The sequence below is a fragment of the Aspergillus fijiensis genome (assembly GCF_003184825.1).
Source record: "Aspergillus fijiensis CBS 313.89 unplaced genomic scaffold BO72scaffold_90, whole genome shotgun sequence".
Classification (NCBI taxonomy): Eukaryota; Fungi; Ascomycota; class Eurotiomycetes; order Eurotiales; family Aspergillaceae; genus Aspergillus; species Aspergillus fijiensis.
Genome location: NW_024469066.1, coordinates 58976 through 70649, shown reverse-complemented (window position 1 = coordinate 70649; position 11674 = coordinate 58976). Strand labels below are relative to the sequence as shown.

Genomic DNA, 11674 nt, shown 5'->3' with positions numbered 1-11674 from the left:
CACTAGAGATACAATTAGGGGTGGGTCGGAAGCAGATATCAACTGCTGCTCCATACCACACGGGTGGCGGCCCAACAGTCGAGGTTTGAGTGTGGGGAGGGGAGCTTGCAGTTCTCAACCTGATTGCCATTGATCCCTCGAGGATGTTGGGCAGACACCTTGCTGCACGCCTGGTCGCCCAAGCCCAGAGCGGATGTGTTGGCCAACCCTCTATTGGCGCGGGCAATCATTTTGCGGCCGCAGTGCTCATCTAGGCCACCGACACGCAGCAATAGCTTCACTGAGTTATTGGCTATAAAACCATGCTTTTCCGATCCTGAAAGACTGAATGGAGGCATCTTAGACTGAGGAAATCCTGGAATCCCTGACAAGACGGGTAGTGTCCGGAACCATCATTGCCTATTGACCCCGGTATTGGTGAGGTTGGCATTAGCAGGAGATCCTCAATTCGAACATGATGATGGTGATCGGGAATCAAGGAAAACGCGAGAAGGGAACGAATAAGCTCTTGTTATCCAAGTTGACCGATGATCCGATCGATTGATCCAAACGCCAATGGTGAGACAATGCCGGAGTACGGGGTTTTCAAAAATGAAAATGGTGTACGTTATTGCGACCCAACGAGAGGTCGCTAAGGTAACTTCCCGACAAGGGAGCGAAACTGATTCGTGGGTGTGCGATTCCCGGGCAACGAACTTCTCCTCTGCCATGCTTAATGCCAAACCCAACTGGAGCCTCTGTCTTATGTCATTTCTCTTACAACTTCCGGTTTCACTGTCCTACATGTGGCCAGCCTTCGATAAATCGTTCCGCAAGGAACGACCTGTTTCCCATTGCTCGAGTCAGTCAGCAGCATGTCGAGTCTCGGTCGACACGCATTTGTTCCGAGGAAACAACCACCGCAGGTCGAATACGGGACCCAACACGAGCTCCGTAATACAATTATCGTCTTGACCTGTCGGCGATCACGGCAAAACTTCAAATGGCACCACATCTACGAGCGTCTGGTGGCGGCCTAACGCTATCATTCCATGAAATCTCACCAGCATCACCTCCCGACCACAAACTCCCATAGGCTTGGCTGCTATATGGGCGGAGATCGAGCGACACTAAATTCCTAGGCTGCTTCGCAAGACAAGGAGCCTCCGTCGAGCCGGGCATAACAGGCAGACTGGCTGATGAGGACGTTGCGGCATTAACAGCATGCTACAGCCGGAATGAAGAATGCAGAACAACATAGCCGGTCCCGACGGGTCGATCCGATGAACAACTGTTCAGACGCTGTCATGTACCCAGTCATAAGACTGGAAGCGATCGTAGAAAGAGTCCCTTTAGTTTCAAAGCAAGCTGCAATCAGACGACCCCTCACGGGGTTCGAGATTACCCCAGCAGCAGGAAAAGAAAAGAACCATTGTCCAGAATGAAGCAGAGAAACAACAAAATCCCAAACTATGGTGGTAGAAGAGATCTCAGCAGACTGGTCCATAGTCGATTATCGTGTCTTTGGGGCTGCATTCGGCGAATCGCAAGTGGTTGAAGACAAAGCAGTGACTTTAGCAAGCACATGGAGGCAGGAATGCTAGATGCTATCGATCAATGAAGTCGCTAAATACATAGTCCAGAGACAACCTAGAACAACTCAGCGAGCGTTTTCACAGCTCATGGCTGCCGAATTGTGCATGGCATGCGATGGTCGAAGCTCGCCAGTCGCATGACTTCTAATACACACCCGGAATCAGAAGGATGACCGACTCGCGTACTGAGCACCTTACAGTGCCTGCTGACCAGCAGGCACCTCAGTCCAGACTTCGATCGCCTGCAGTGGTCACGATGCGACCCATAAAGAGAAGCTCGACCGAGCAATATAGATAATGCATCAAAGGAAATGAGTTATGTTACTATACAAGGTATCCAACCAGCAGTCGCAAATAATGGGAAAATATGAACATACACGGCATGCGAGGAGACATTGCGACTGGCCAAACTCCGATTAAAAATGCAAAGCCCAAGCAACTCTCAGACATGGAAGCTCTCCTTCACCCTCCCAGCTTACTTGATCCGGCACAGGACCAGACCGCCACTCTTCTTTTCAACGCACTCTCTCGCCTCCATGATGCCCTTATCCGTCGAGATGTATAAGCTCTCACCCGGCGACCGCAGGCCCTCGAGGTAGGGAGTGTTGTGGCCTTGGACCACGCGCCGGAGATCCGGGAGCTTGGCGGTCACTCTCCGTTTTGGCGTGCTGATCATCTTCATCTTGCCCAGAACCGGCTCGCTGCGCCAGTACTTCAATCCGAGCCAGAGGCGTCTGGTGGCGACGTTGGCTTGGGTCACAGGTTCGATGTTCTGTGAGCTGGGGTGGCCAAGGAGCTCATGCGGAGCGGGGGGAGTCGGGCCGCCACGAACAACGGTAGAGATGAATCCGTCATTTTGCAGCGCAAGGCAGAGCTTCAGGTGTAGCTTGGTGTTGGGGATCGAGGTGAGACCGAGGCGGGCCTTGGTGACATTGTTTAGGTGGGAGATCACGTGGGAGAGGTTGGAGAGAGACATTTTTGTATCGTGAGACCGAATATCAGTGGTCGATTCTCAATGCAAGACAGGATACACGGTGCGGGAAAGCAGGATAGACCGCTGGCGGGGAGAAGCGTGAGCGACACAGCACTAAGCACTACCACAAGGTGAATACCAGGACGAAACGTACCTGCAAGAAACGAGATCGAGGATCGGCGTCAAGACTGAAGCGATTGTAAAATGATTAGGCTCTGCTGCAGTCAGCCAAAGGTATGGTCGTCAATCGCGTTCGCGGTAACCAGAGTACCTCCGAGGATGCGGCGGGAAGCTCAGATGAAATTTTCGGAGAAACAAAATCACGGCTTCCGGGTGGGTGCCTGGTGTGATGCCTGGAACCCCAGGCGAAACCTAAGGCACACCTACCTTATACACAACTTGGAAGTTGCCGAAGCGGCAACCAATTAAAGATCGGAAGTAGTACTTCTGTAGCCGCCGGGCTTCTGCACGCTGCATCTCCTCACCTTGTCACAAGCCAGTCAGATCTTCCCCTCTGATCGGGTTACCGATGTTTAAAATGTCGCTCACTGCCTTGCACTTGGTCGATGGGCCTTCTTTCCCCTTACTTTCATCTACAGTTGACCGACCTTATGGTGTATCACTTTCTCTTGAACTTAGCAACATCAACACCCACTAACAATGCCACCACTGCCGGGTGAGGAGCGAGTGCTGACAGTGTAAGTTCAAGCTTGCGATGTTTCTTACCCCGCCAATCTCGCCACCAGCCATCGTATGAATGAGCTGACGCGCCTGTAGCTTCGCCGACATCCATTACTATTTCGCGCAACCAAGTCCAAGGACTCGTCGTCACCGATTTGACAAAGGTTCCTATCTATATCTCTACCAGAGCGCCGCCCAGCGCAGGATCAGAATTGAAGTTGCGAATAACCCGGGTACCCCGGCCCAAGACGCTTTCAATGGAGGTTAGCTAAGATTGCCTCCTTTCCACACTGTGCTTAGATTTACTGACCGGTTCGTAGCTCTAGACAAGATCCATGTGCGACACTCAACCCAATTTCCGACCCTTTGCACAGTAACGGTAGACGGACAGTCGCAAACTGCGGCGCAGAATGCGCCTGCTTTCCCTCCCCCGCCAGGCACTGCAGCTGAATGGGAGCTTGTCGAAGATGATACGCAGAACTCGATGCGCCTGCACACGCTGGACATCTACTTCTGGACCGTGGAGGATGCGAACCAGTTTCTTGATATCATTGAGCGGGACTTACCCGCAGCGCAGATTGAAACCGACCGACACCCATACCCCCCTCCACCTCAGAGTACCGTCAGCTCGGTGGTCCAACAGCTGGAGACAGTGGCCATCACTGATCCCGCATATCAGAACGGACAGACGCGCAACTCTCAGGCAGAAGTGGTCGCCAACCCTGCATCAAACTACCAAGCCATCACCCCGTCAAGCACTCTCCCTCCTCCACCTCCGCTGTCGTCCACCCTTGCTCCCACTGGATCTCACTTTGCTTCGACTGAACAGCAACATCAAGACCCGGCCCCTCAGTCCGCGCCCCTTCCTTACAACCCCGCCGCGCCCGCCGCTCCGGAGCCGATCAAGCACCGTGAAAAGACTCCGCCTCCAGAAGACTACGCGAATGGCACGGGTCTCGCGGCTGCCGCCGCTGCACCGGATCAAGGATTCCCATTCCCCTCTTCTGCAGCTTCAACGTCACCGGGACTATCGTCTCTGATCTCTTCGCCTGCGTCACCAGGCCCCCACACTACCATGCCAGGAACCTACGCATCTCCACCCCCAAGCACGGGGCTGAGCTTTTCTCCCTCGGTGACACGATCCGCATCCATCTCCAGCCCCCCTGGAGTCCCGTCGTACACCACAGCCTTCCTCTCCGGCGAAAGCCCCGGATATCAGCACCAGCCCCGCAGCTCGCTCAGCAGCACGGGCTCCCTCCCTGGACCGCCCAGACCGCCGCAAGCAACCACCATGACGTTCGCACCCCCACCCACCACCGACGCAACAGCCCAGAATGCAAACCCAGCTGCCGCCGCAGCCACCATGAGCTTTGCGCCTCCTCCTACCGAGCCCCTCTCACCCTCTTCACAAACCCAACCCCAAACCCAGCCCCCGTATACAAACCAATATCAGTACCAACACCAACACCCCCAAACCACCCCACCGCCTCCCATCCACCCCGCCGTAGCGATAGCCGGCTACTCGAACTACTCGTACGAGCAACCGGGCACAGTGGCCGGCGGCAACGCACCGGCCGAGTACGACATCCACCGACAGATGTACCGACCCACGGAGGCGGAGGCGACCTCACGCCACCAGAAGTACGCGAAGGAGGCGATGAAGAACCCCGGGGATCGGCCACAGACGTTTGTGAAGAGCGCGTACCGGGTGGAGAGCAGCGTGAACCGGTTTCTGAAGAAGTTGGAGAAGAGGATGTAGCTGCTGCTGCTGCTGTTGTAGCCGGTGCACGAGCCTATCCAAGGGTGTAGTTCTAGTTGGGTGGTCGGTGTATATTTGCTCCTGTCATGATCGGATTGCGTTGTACGGTAATCTCGGCTATTCTACTGTCGATATTATGCTCTGGAACCACCTTTCCTCGTATGTAGTTGACAATCGAGAAACAATGCATAAAAACGGACCCACATATACATGACACCCCACACAACCCAACCACAATCCATCTTAGCATGAGTATATACAAACACCCAACAACCCAAACCCCTACACACAAGATAAACCCCCTAAACCGCGCAACCCGCACCCAACCCCCTCCCCCACCGTCTCCAACCCAATTGCAAGAAAAAAACACCCCTAATCCCTCTTCAACCCCACCCTCCCCGTCTTCCTCAACCCGACAAACCCGACAACCGTACAAACAACCATAAACCCAAACATGGTCCAAAAGCTGGCCCGATAGCCCGCCATCAACGCCTGCTTTTCTTCGCGGGAAGCATTCTCGGCGGCCACCACCGTCGAGATCACCTGCAGCACGGCCATGCCCAGCGCACTACCGAACTGCGCCGAGGTGTTGAACACCGCGCCGGCCAGCGCCTGCGTCGTATCCGGGAAACTGTCCGTGATGATGATCAGGCCGACGGTGTACAGCGCGTCGAAGCTGACGGGCTGCAGGAGCTGGGCGATGAAGGCGTTGGCCCAGTAGGGCCAGGAAGGCTGGATCAGGGCCATGAGGAGCGGGGAGCCGGCGCAGAGGATCGAGGTCACCGTCACGATCCAGAAGGCGGGGACGCGGTGGACGAAGACTCCAATCACAAAATTCATGAGGATGCCGATTACCAGGCTGGGGAGGATACGGATGGAGGCTTGGAGGGCGGAGAGAGATTGGATCTCTTGGAAGCTGTTTTTTTTCCGGGTTAGTTGTTGTTGTTTGGGGTGGGTGAACGGAGGGGTGGACTTTGAGTATTGCTGGGTAGGCGGGGAGCAAAGACGTACTAAAGACTGGCGAAGAGTTCCATGGAGTTGATCACTGCGTTGGATACGGCGATTGTCACGCTGATACTGCTGAATGACTTGTTGCGCCAGAGGGAGTTGGGGATGAGAGCCGGTTTGTTCCGCTTGACCTGGTGGTGCATCCAGTAGACGAACGCGGGAAGGGCGACGGCCGCCACGCAGAGAATGACGATTGCTTCGGCGGAGCGGATGCGCGACGGATCGGCGCTCAGGATGCTTCAGAAGTCGTATAATTAGTTGGGTGTTGGGTTGGAATAGAAGTAGATTCCAGACGGGGACCCCGGCAAGTTACTCACGCCAACAGATAGCACACCAACGCCATAAAGGCCGAGGCGAGCCCAGCGCCAACCCAGTCGATCTGCGTTTTGACATTATGCATCAAGTCCGCGTGTCGATGGGTCTCGCTCTGCGGGACAGCCCACAGGCCGACGACTGCGAAAAACAGGGTGATTCCACCGGCCAGATACCAGCCCGCACGCCAGCCAATGGTGTCCACGAGTACACCTCCAACGACCAACCCTAAAGAAAAGCCAAGGGGCTGGCTGAGACCCAGACAGGAGAAGGCGAGGTTGCGGCCCTGGCCGGGAGGCAGGAGCTGCGTGATGATGGAGATCGACGAGGCGAGATGGAACGCCAGCCCGACGCCCTGCAGGGCGCGCAGCACGACCAGCTCGTCCCCGTTGCGAGACAGCCCTTGCCCGATCATCAGCAGGCCGCTGGCAAACGAGCCGACGAGCTCAACCCATCGCGGGCCGATGGCATCGGCGATGGACCCTGCCAGCAACAGAGTAGACGCGGTGGCCAGGCTGCTCACGGACGAGGGCCAGAAGGAGAGCGAGGACGGCAGTTGCAGGTCCTTCGTGATCGTCGGCAGACCGACCACGACCAGCCCATTGATGACACTGGCGGTAAGCGTGACGGCCGACAGCTGGGCGATCACCACCGACTGTTGGAAGCGGAACTTCCGTGCAGTGGGTGAGCGTGCACTATCGGTCTCAGAGGACGGGACATCGCTCCCTTCCACCAGCAGCGACTGTACCGGAGGAGTCTTGGTGATGGTGGTGGTGGTGGTTGCCATCTTGGTGTGTGTCGCAGTCAGAGCGTAGACTGCTGGTTGCTACCAGGTTCTTTTGCACACAAAAGGTGGAGTAAGTAGATTTTTGACTCTGGGGAAGCGAGGTGGACTGGTGGAGTCGAAAACCGCTTGATCCACTCTCTCAGGCTCACGGATCATAAAACGACCGAGCGAATCGAGGGTGGATAGCACCTGAAGAGAATGAGCGCTGTTCACGAAGCAGACACTCTGAATCCATGCGAAATGCCCTCAGACTCTTAGGTGATGGCGTGAACAAATTTCTTGCGATTGACCCACCGGGCCCATCTTCCCCAGCCAGAACCATGATTCCTTGCTCCCGGATCAGACGTCCTCCCGCCATTGTGCTAACCGATCCAGGTAGGACACCGGCGAATAAGTGGATACAATAACTCGACCCGTGCTGGTTGGGTGGATGTTAGGCAGAAGATAGGATTTGAAATGCTCGAGTTCTTGAGGAGAGGAGTTGAGGATAGGATAGAGCAGGCAGGAACAGGTCCAATGTTTTTTGTTTGGGGCTCCGGGGCATTTCGGCGCTAAGCCCTATCTCGATCTTATCTTGCAGGAACCCCAAATGGAACGTTCCATTTTCCACAACTACGTACTCCCAAAGACTATAGTGCATTCGACAATTCTTCCATGTGGACAGTGAGTAAAGTCATCCTTGGTAGAACAATTAACAATTGTCCAAAAGTTAAAAATACAGTTGCTTGCAACTCAGTCCAACAATTCAACATAGTAGCCTAAGGCCTCCTACAGTTCAATACCAAACCGAATACGCAGCACAAGCAAGATCAAAAACCTATCGGAAAACCCCAGTACATATGCAAGACGCAGTACTCCGTACACAGCGCTAACTATCAAGATCGACGAATCCCGAAACAACTCCACCGGACAATGCTCCGACATGCAACCATCGTCGGTCTTGCTCCTTGGAGAGAAACAAGAGGCTCGCTGGAACCGAAAGAAGAGACGTAGGAATGAGGAATGGGGATGAGGAAAATCAAAAACACATATGATGAACTATTGAGAAAACACAGGTGGAAACAGGCGCATGTGCCTAGTCACATCGCAATTACCAAGGGTATAAGAAAGGTATGTCAAAAGAAAAGAAGTGTAGATTGTTTTATTCGACCCCGAGGCAGCTACCGTTCATGGTTCCGACGATCGGGATCATAGTCCTGCCTCAGTTGAGGGCAAGCTTGTCCATGGGAAGATTGACCTCGTTCGAAGCCTCCAAGGGGATCTTCTCAGCAGTCCCGGTAGCAATCTCCGCAGGAGTCTCGATAGGCACAACCTCATCAGCCAGATCTTCCGGCTCAGAGGCCTCCTCTGTGGCTGGCTCAGCGGAAGAGACAGCGTGATCCTCTGGAACGCAAGAAAGAGGCTCAGTAGCGTGCTCCTCGACAACAGCTGGCTCCTCGCTAGCCTCGTCACCATTGGGGATGGCAATAGTCTCAGCAGGTGCTTCAGTCACAGGAGCAACCACCTCTTCAACCACTGGCTCCTGAGGCTCCTCGGGTTCCTTAGGCTCCTTGAGCTCCTCCTCAGCGGCAGGTGCCTCAACAGGAGTCTCTTCGGGAACGCTGGGCTCAGGCTCTGCAAGCTTCTCCTGAAGAGCCACATGCGAAGCCAAAGTTTCCTTTGGAGCAGCATCCTGCTCTGGCTTAGGCTGAGGCTTCTGAGGCTCTGCAGAGGCTCCACGCTGCTTGCCATGATCGGGCTTAGTCAGACGGGGTGGGCGACTTTCGAGCTTCGACGGAACACGGCGCGGAGCTTGAGCAGTCCGGGTGGTGCGGGGCGGACTCTTGATATCAACCTTGTCGTGCGACTTGCTGGCAGAACTGGCCGTCGGGCGCATCATTCTTGCCAAGAAACCCTCATCCACAGGCTTGGAGCTGGTGTTGCTTGTCCGCGAGTGCGGCCTCTCAGGAGGAGAAGCACGAGGGGCTTGTTTGCGAAGGCTCGCAGCCGTTGGGGTGATGGCGCGGCGCTGGGTTGTGGCGCTTGCATTCTTCAATGTAGATGGCTTGCGCGACAGAGGAGCAGAGGGTGCTGCAGTAGGTCCCTTCTTGGCCGTTGTAGATGTGGTCGATGTGGTTGCCGAAGGGCGAGTGGAGGTAGACACCGTTCGAGTAGTGCGAGAAACGCTCGACGCTGTCGGTTTAGTCAAGTCCCGAGCCGACGCAGAAGGACGCACAGTTCTGGTAGCGGGCTTAGCCGTGGGGTTAAGGGAGGTCCGGCTCGGCTTCTGTGTCGCAACTTTCACGGGCTCATGCGGAGTGGGTTTTGCGGTGGTAGATGGCCTCGACGCCCGGGTAGTCTTGGTTGTGTGATCAACAGTCTTGGCTGGGGACGTTGGCGTACGGGGGTGAGTGGGCGACTTCGTAGCAGGCTTCACAGGAGACGACCTTTTCGCCACCTGGATCGCAGCTGGGCGCGGGGTTGCAGTTTTCTTTGGGGAAGGGGGGTTCGATGCCGCTGCTGTGGACGCGGTGGTGTTCTCGGCAGGGGTGTTCTCCTTATCTTCCAGCGGCTTGGCGTCCTCTACTAGAGGCGTAGCGACTTTCTCCATGGTTGGCTTCAATGCCACCTCTGGCTCCGTCGTGGATGGAGCAGAGGTCCTCCATGGGAAGCCATTGCCCGTGGGTGACAAAGGGCTCTTCAAACCACCTTCCATGTCATCCGAGTGAAAGCTCCGCACTCTAGTTGGGCCGGCGGGACTGTCGCTGCGCACACTGACACTGCGCAAGCCTGCGAGAGGATTGGGCTGAGTGGCACCGTCAACAGCGACGAAACTCGCACGGATTTTGGACAGAGGCCGAGCAGAGCCCGAGTTGTCAGAGCCGGCAGGGGATCGACCTCGCGAGGGTGGTGAGGGAGCGCTGGTTTGGTTGGTTTCGAACTTAGCGAGCAGGCTCCGCACGCCTGGATGACCACCGGTGTCATTCATGATGAATTCTGGTCGGTAATAAAGGAGCGCGGGCGCAGAGTGTCAGGAGAGAGCTGGGGTGCGGATCGTCCCGGACCGGATGCCTGGGGATCGACAGAGGAGCGGAGTTGACTGAGGGGAGAAAAGGGAGGTAGGCAAGGGCGTAGATAATATTTAGTGGCGATCGATGGCGGAGGGGTAGCAGCGATGCCACCAAGTAGGGAGTTCAGACGCGCTCCTGAAGGGGAGGGAGAAGAGCGAGAGCGTGTGACGTGATATAAACAGAGGCCAACAACAAAAAACAAACGGGAGGGAGACGTGGTTTGGTTCGGGTTGGTGGGGGGGTCAAAGCTAGTGAGACAGGTCAGAGGTGGTTGGAGGAGATAGAACCATGGTGGTGAGCAACAACAACACAGTGAGTAGATGCAGAAGAGGAAAGCATTGAGTGGTTTGGGCCAGTGATCAGGGGCGGCTATTTCCAATAACCATGGTTTGAGTTGAGGAGTGAAAGAAGAATGTAAAGAAGCAGGAGGAAGAGGAGGAGGCGTGGAGAGAGAGAGAAGGGAGAAGAGAAAGAGGAGAAAGGCCGTAACAGCAGCCGAAGCAGCAGAAGAAGAGGAAGAGAAGGAAGCCAGAAGGCGAGAACGGGTCGAAAAGTGGAGATGACCGGACGCCGGCCTCAGGCACAGGCTTGGTTTTCAGGGGTCGGATCCGCGGCTTCACTTTGATTGAAACAAGAAACAAAACAAAACAGAACAGAACAGAACAGAACAATTATTATTATTCCAATTATCACTTCCATCTCTCTGTTCCTTCTTCCATTTCTTCCTTCTAGTGGATACTCCTGCATAATAGTCCCACGTACTATTGACCTCCTCAGAGAGTAAATTCCAAACGGTGCAGTGGTCAACAAACACATTCATATGCAGGCGCCTGTTTATTCTCAAACTTCTTCCTCGCCCTTGAATCAGCCATCAGTCAAAAACAATGATGGCGGTGCGCCCTTGCCAACAGTCTTTTTCCCCTTCCCTACCAGAACTTTATTGCTGACGCAGATCGAAGCAAGCCCGCTTGAAACGACCCCTCTCTGGGGGGAGGGCCCCTATGAAACAAACGTCAACCAGTGTGCTTGGAACTTGAACCAGTTTCTCCCTTTCTTCCTGTCCCAAACAAGGTTGACCCTACACCCCGGCCATTGTCACATACTCCTGTTTTTTTTCCCTTCCCCTCCAATCCCCGGATAAACTCCCTCAATCCAGAGGCGCGCTATCCTCTACGTACTTCGCACTTGTACGGAGACTCAGTAATACTACTCGAACTAGTGGCCGAGCTCCCTGCAATCTCCTGCAGTCGCGCCGAAAAGTCACCCCACGCCCCTGGACTAAAGGCCAGCTTGCAGCTCCCCACGAGCGAATCAGCGGGTTATGGGCATTCACCATTGCCCGGGAGGCACATACACACCATGCATAGGATGGGTCCCAGCACAGCACTTGCAGACAACTCCCGAGCCAGCATGGCCTTCGGGAGGACAGGGAGTCTGCCGCAGGGTGGTCAGGAGGCATGTGCGCCCAAACGCTCCATAACTCTCTGTATCGACATCGTTGGCAGTTGCCACTGACTGACAATGTGTCTG

At 55.2% G+C, this 11674-nt stretch overlaps 4 protein-coding genes across 4 annotated transcripts; 1 reads left to right on the top strand and 3 right to left on the bottom strand.

Moving 5' to 3' along the window:
- Nucleotides 1-1767: 1767 nt before the first annotated feature.
- Nucleotides 1768-2893, bottom strand: BO72DRAFT_308074 (mitochondrial 37S ribosomal protein uS8m). The gene is made up of 2 exons (XM_040940479.1): nt 2702-2893; nt 1768-2631 (listed from the first exon to the last, which is right to left on the bottom strand). The coding sequence occupies exon 2, from the start codon at nt 2548-2550 to the stop codon at nt 2050-2052; it is 501 nt and encodes a 166-aa protein (XP_040795780.1). The 5' UTR covers nt 2551-2631; nt 2702-2893; the 3' UTR covers nt 1768-2049.
- A 146-nt stretch (nt 2894-3039) lies between these two features.
- On the top strand, nt 3040-5183 carry BO72DRAFT_490280 (uncharacterized protein). The gene is made up of 3 exons (XM_040948128.1): nt 3040-3245; nt 3325-3491; nt 3549-5183. The coding sequence occupies exons 1-3, from the start codon at nt 3208-3210 to the stop codon at nt 4985-4987; spliced, it is 1644 nt and encodes a 547-aa protein (XP_040795779.1). The 5' UTR covers nt 3040-3207; the 3' UTR covers nt 4988-5183.
- A 176-nt stretch (nt 5184-5359) lies between these two features.
- BO72DRAFT_416367 (putative MFS transporter) lies at nt 5360-7564 on the bottom strand (the record flags this gene model as incomplete). The annotated part of the gene is made up of 3 exons (XM_040942590.1): nt 6313-7564; nt 5999-6232; nt 5360-5903 (listed from the first exon to the last, which is right to left on the bottom strand). Exons 1-3 carry the CDS (start codon nt 7092-7094, stop codon nt 5360-5362), a joined length of 1560 nt encoding a protein of 519 aa, XP_040795778.1. The 5' UTR covers nt 7095-7564.
- Nucleotides 7565-8745: 1181 nt separating this feature from the next.
- Nucleotides 8746-10056, bottom strand: BO72DRAFT_347640 (uncharacterized protein; the record flags this gene model as incomplete). The annotated part of the gene is made up of 1 exon (XM_040940676.1): nt 8746-10056. A coding segment is annotated over one exon (1311 nt), but the record flags the coding sequence as incomplete, so codon positions are not given.
- Between the last annotated feature and the right edge of the window lie 1618 nt (nt 10057-11674).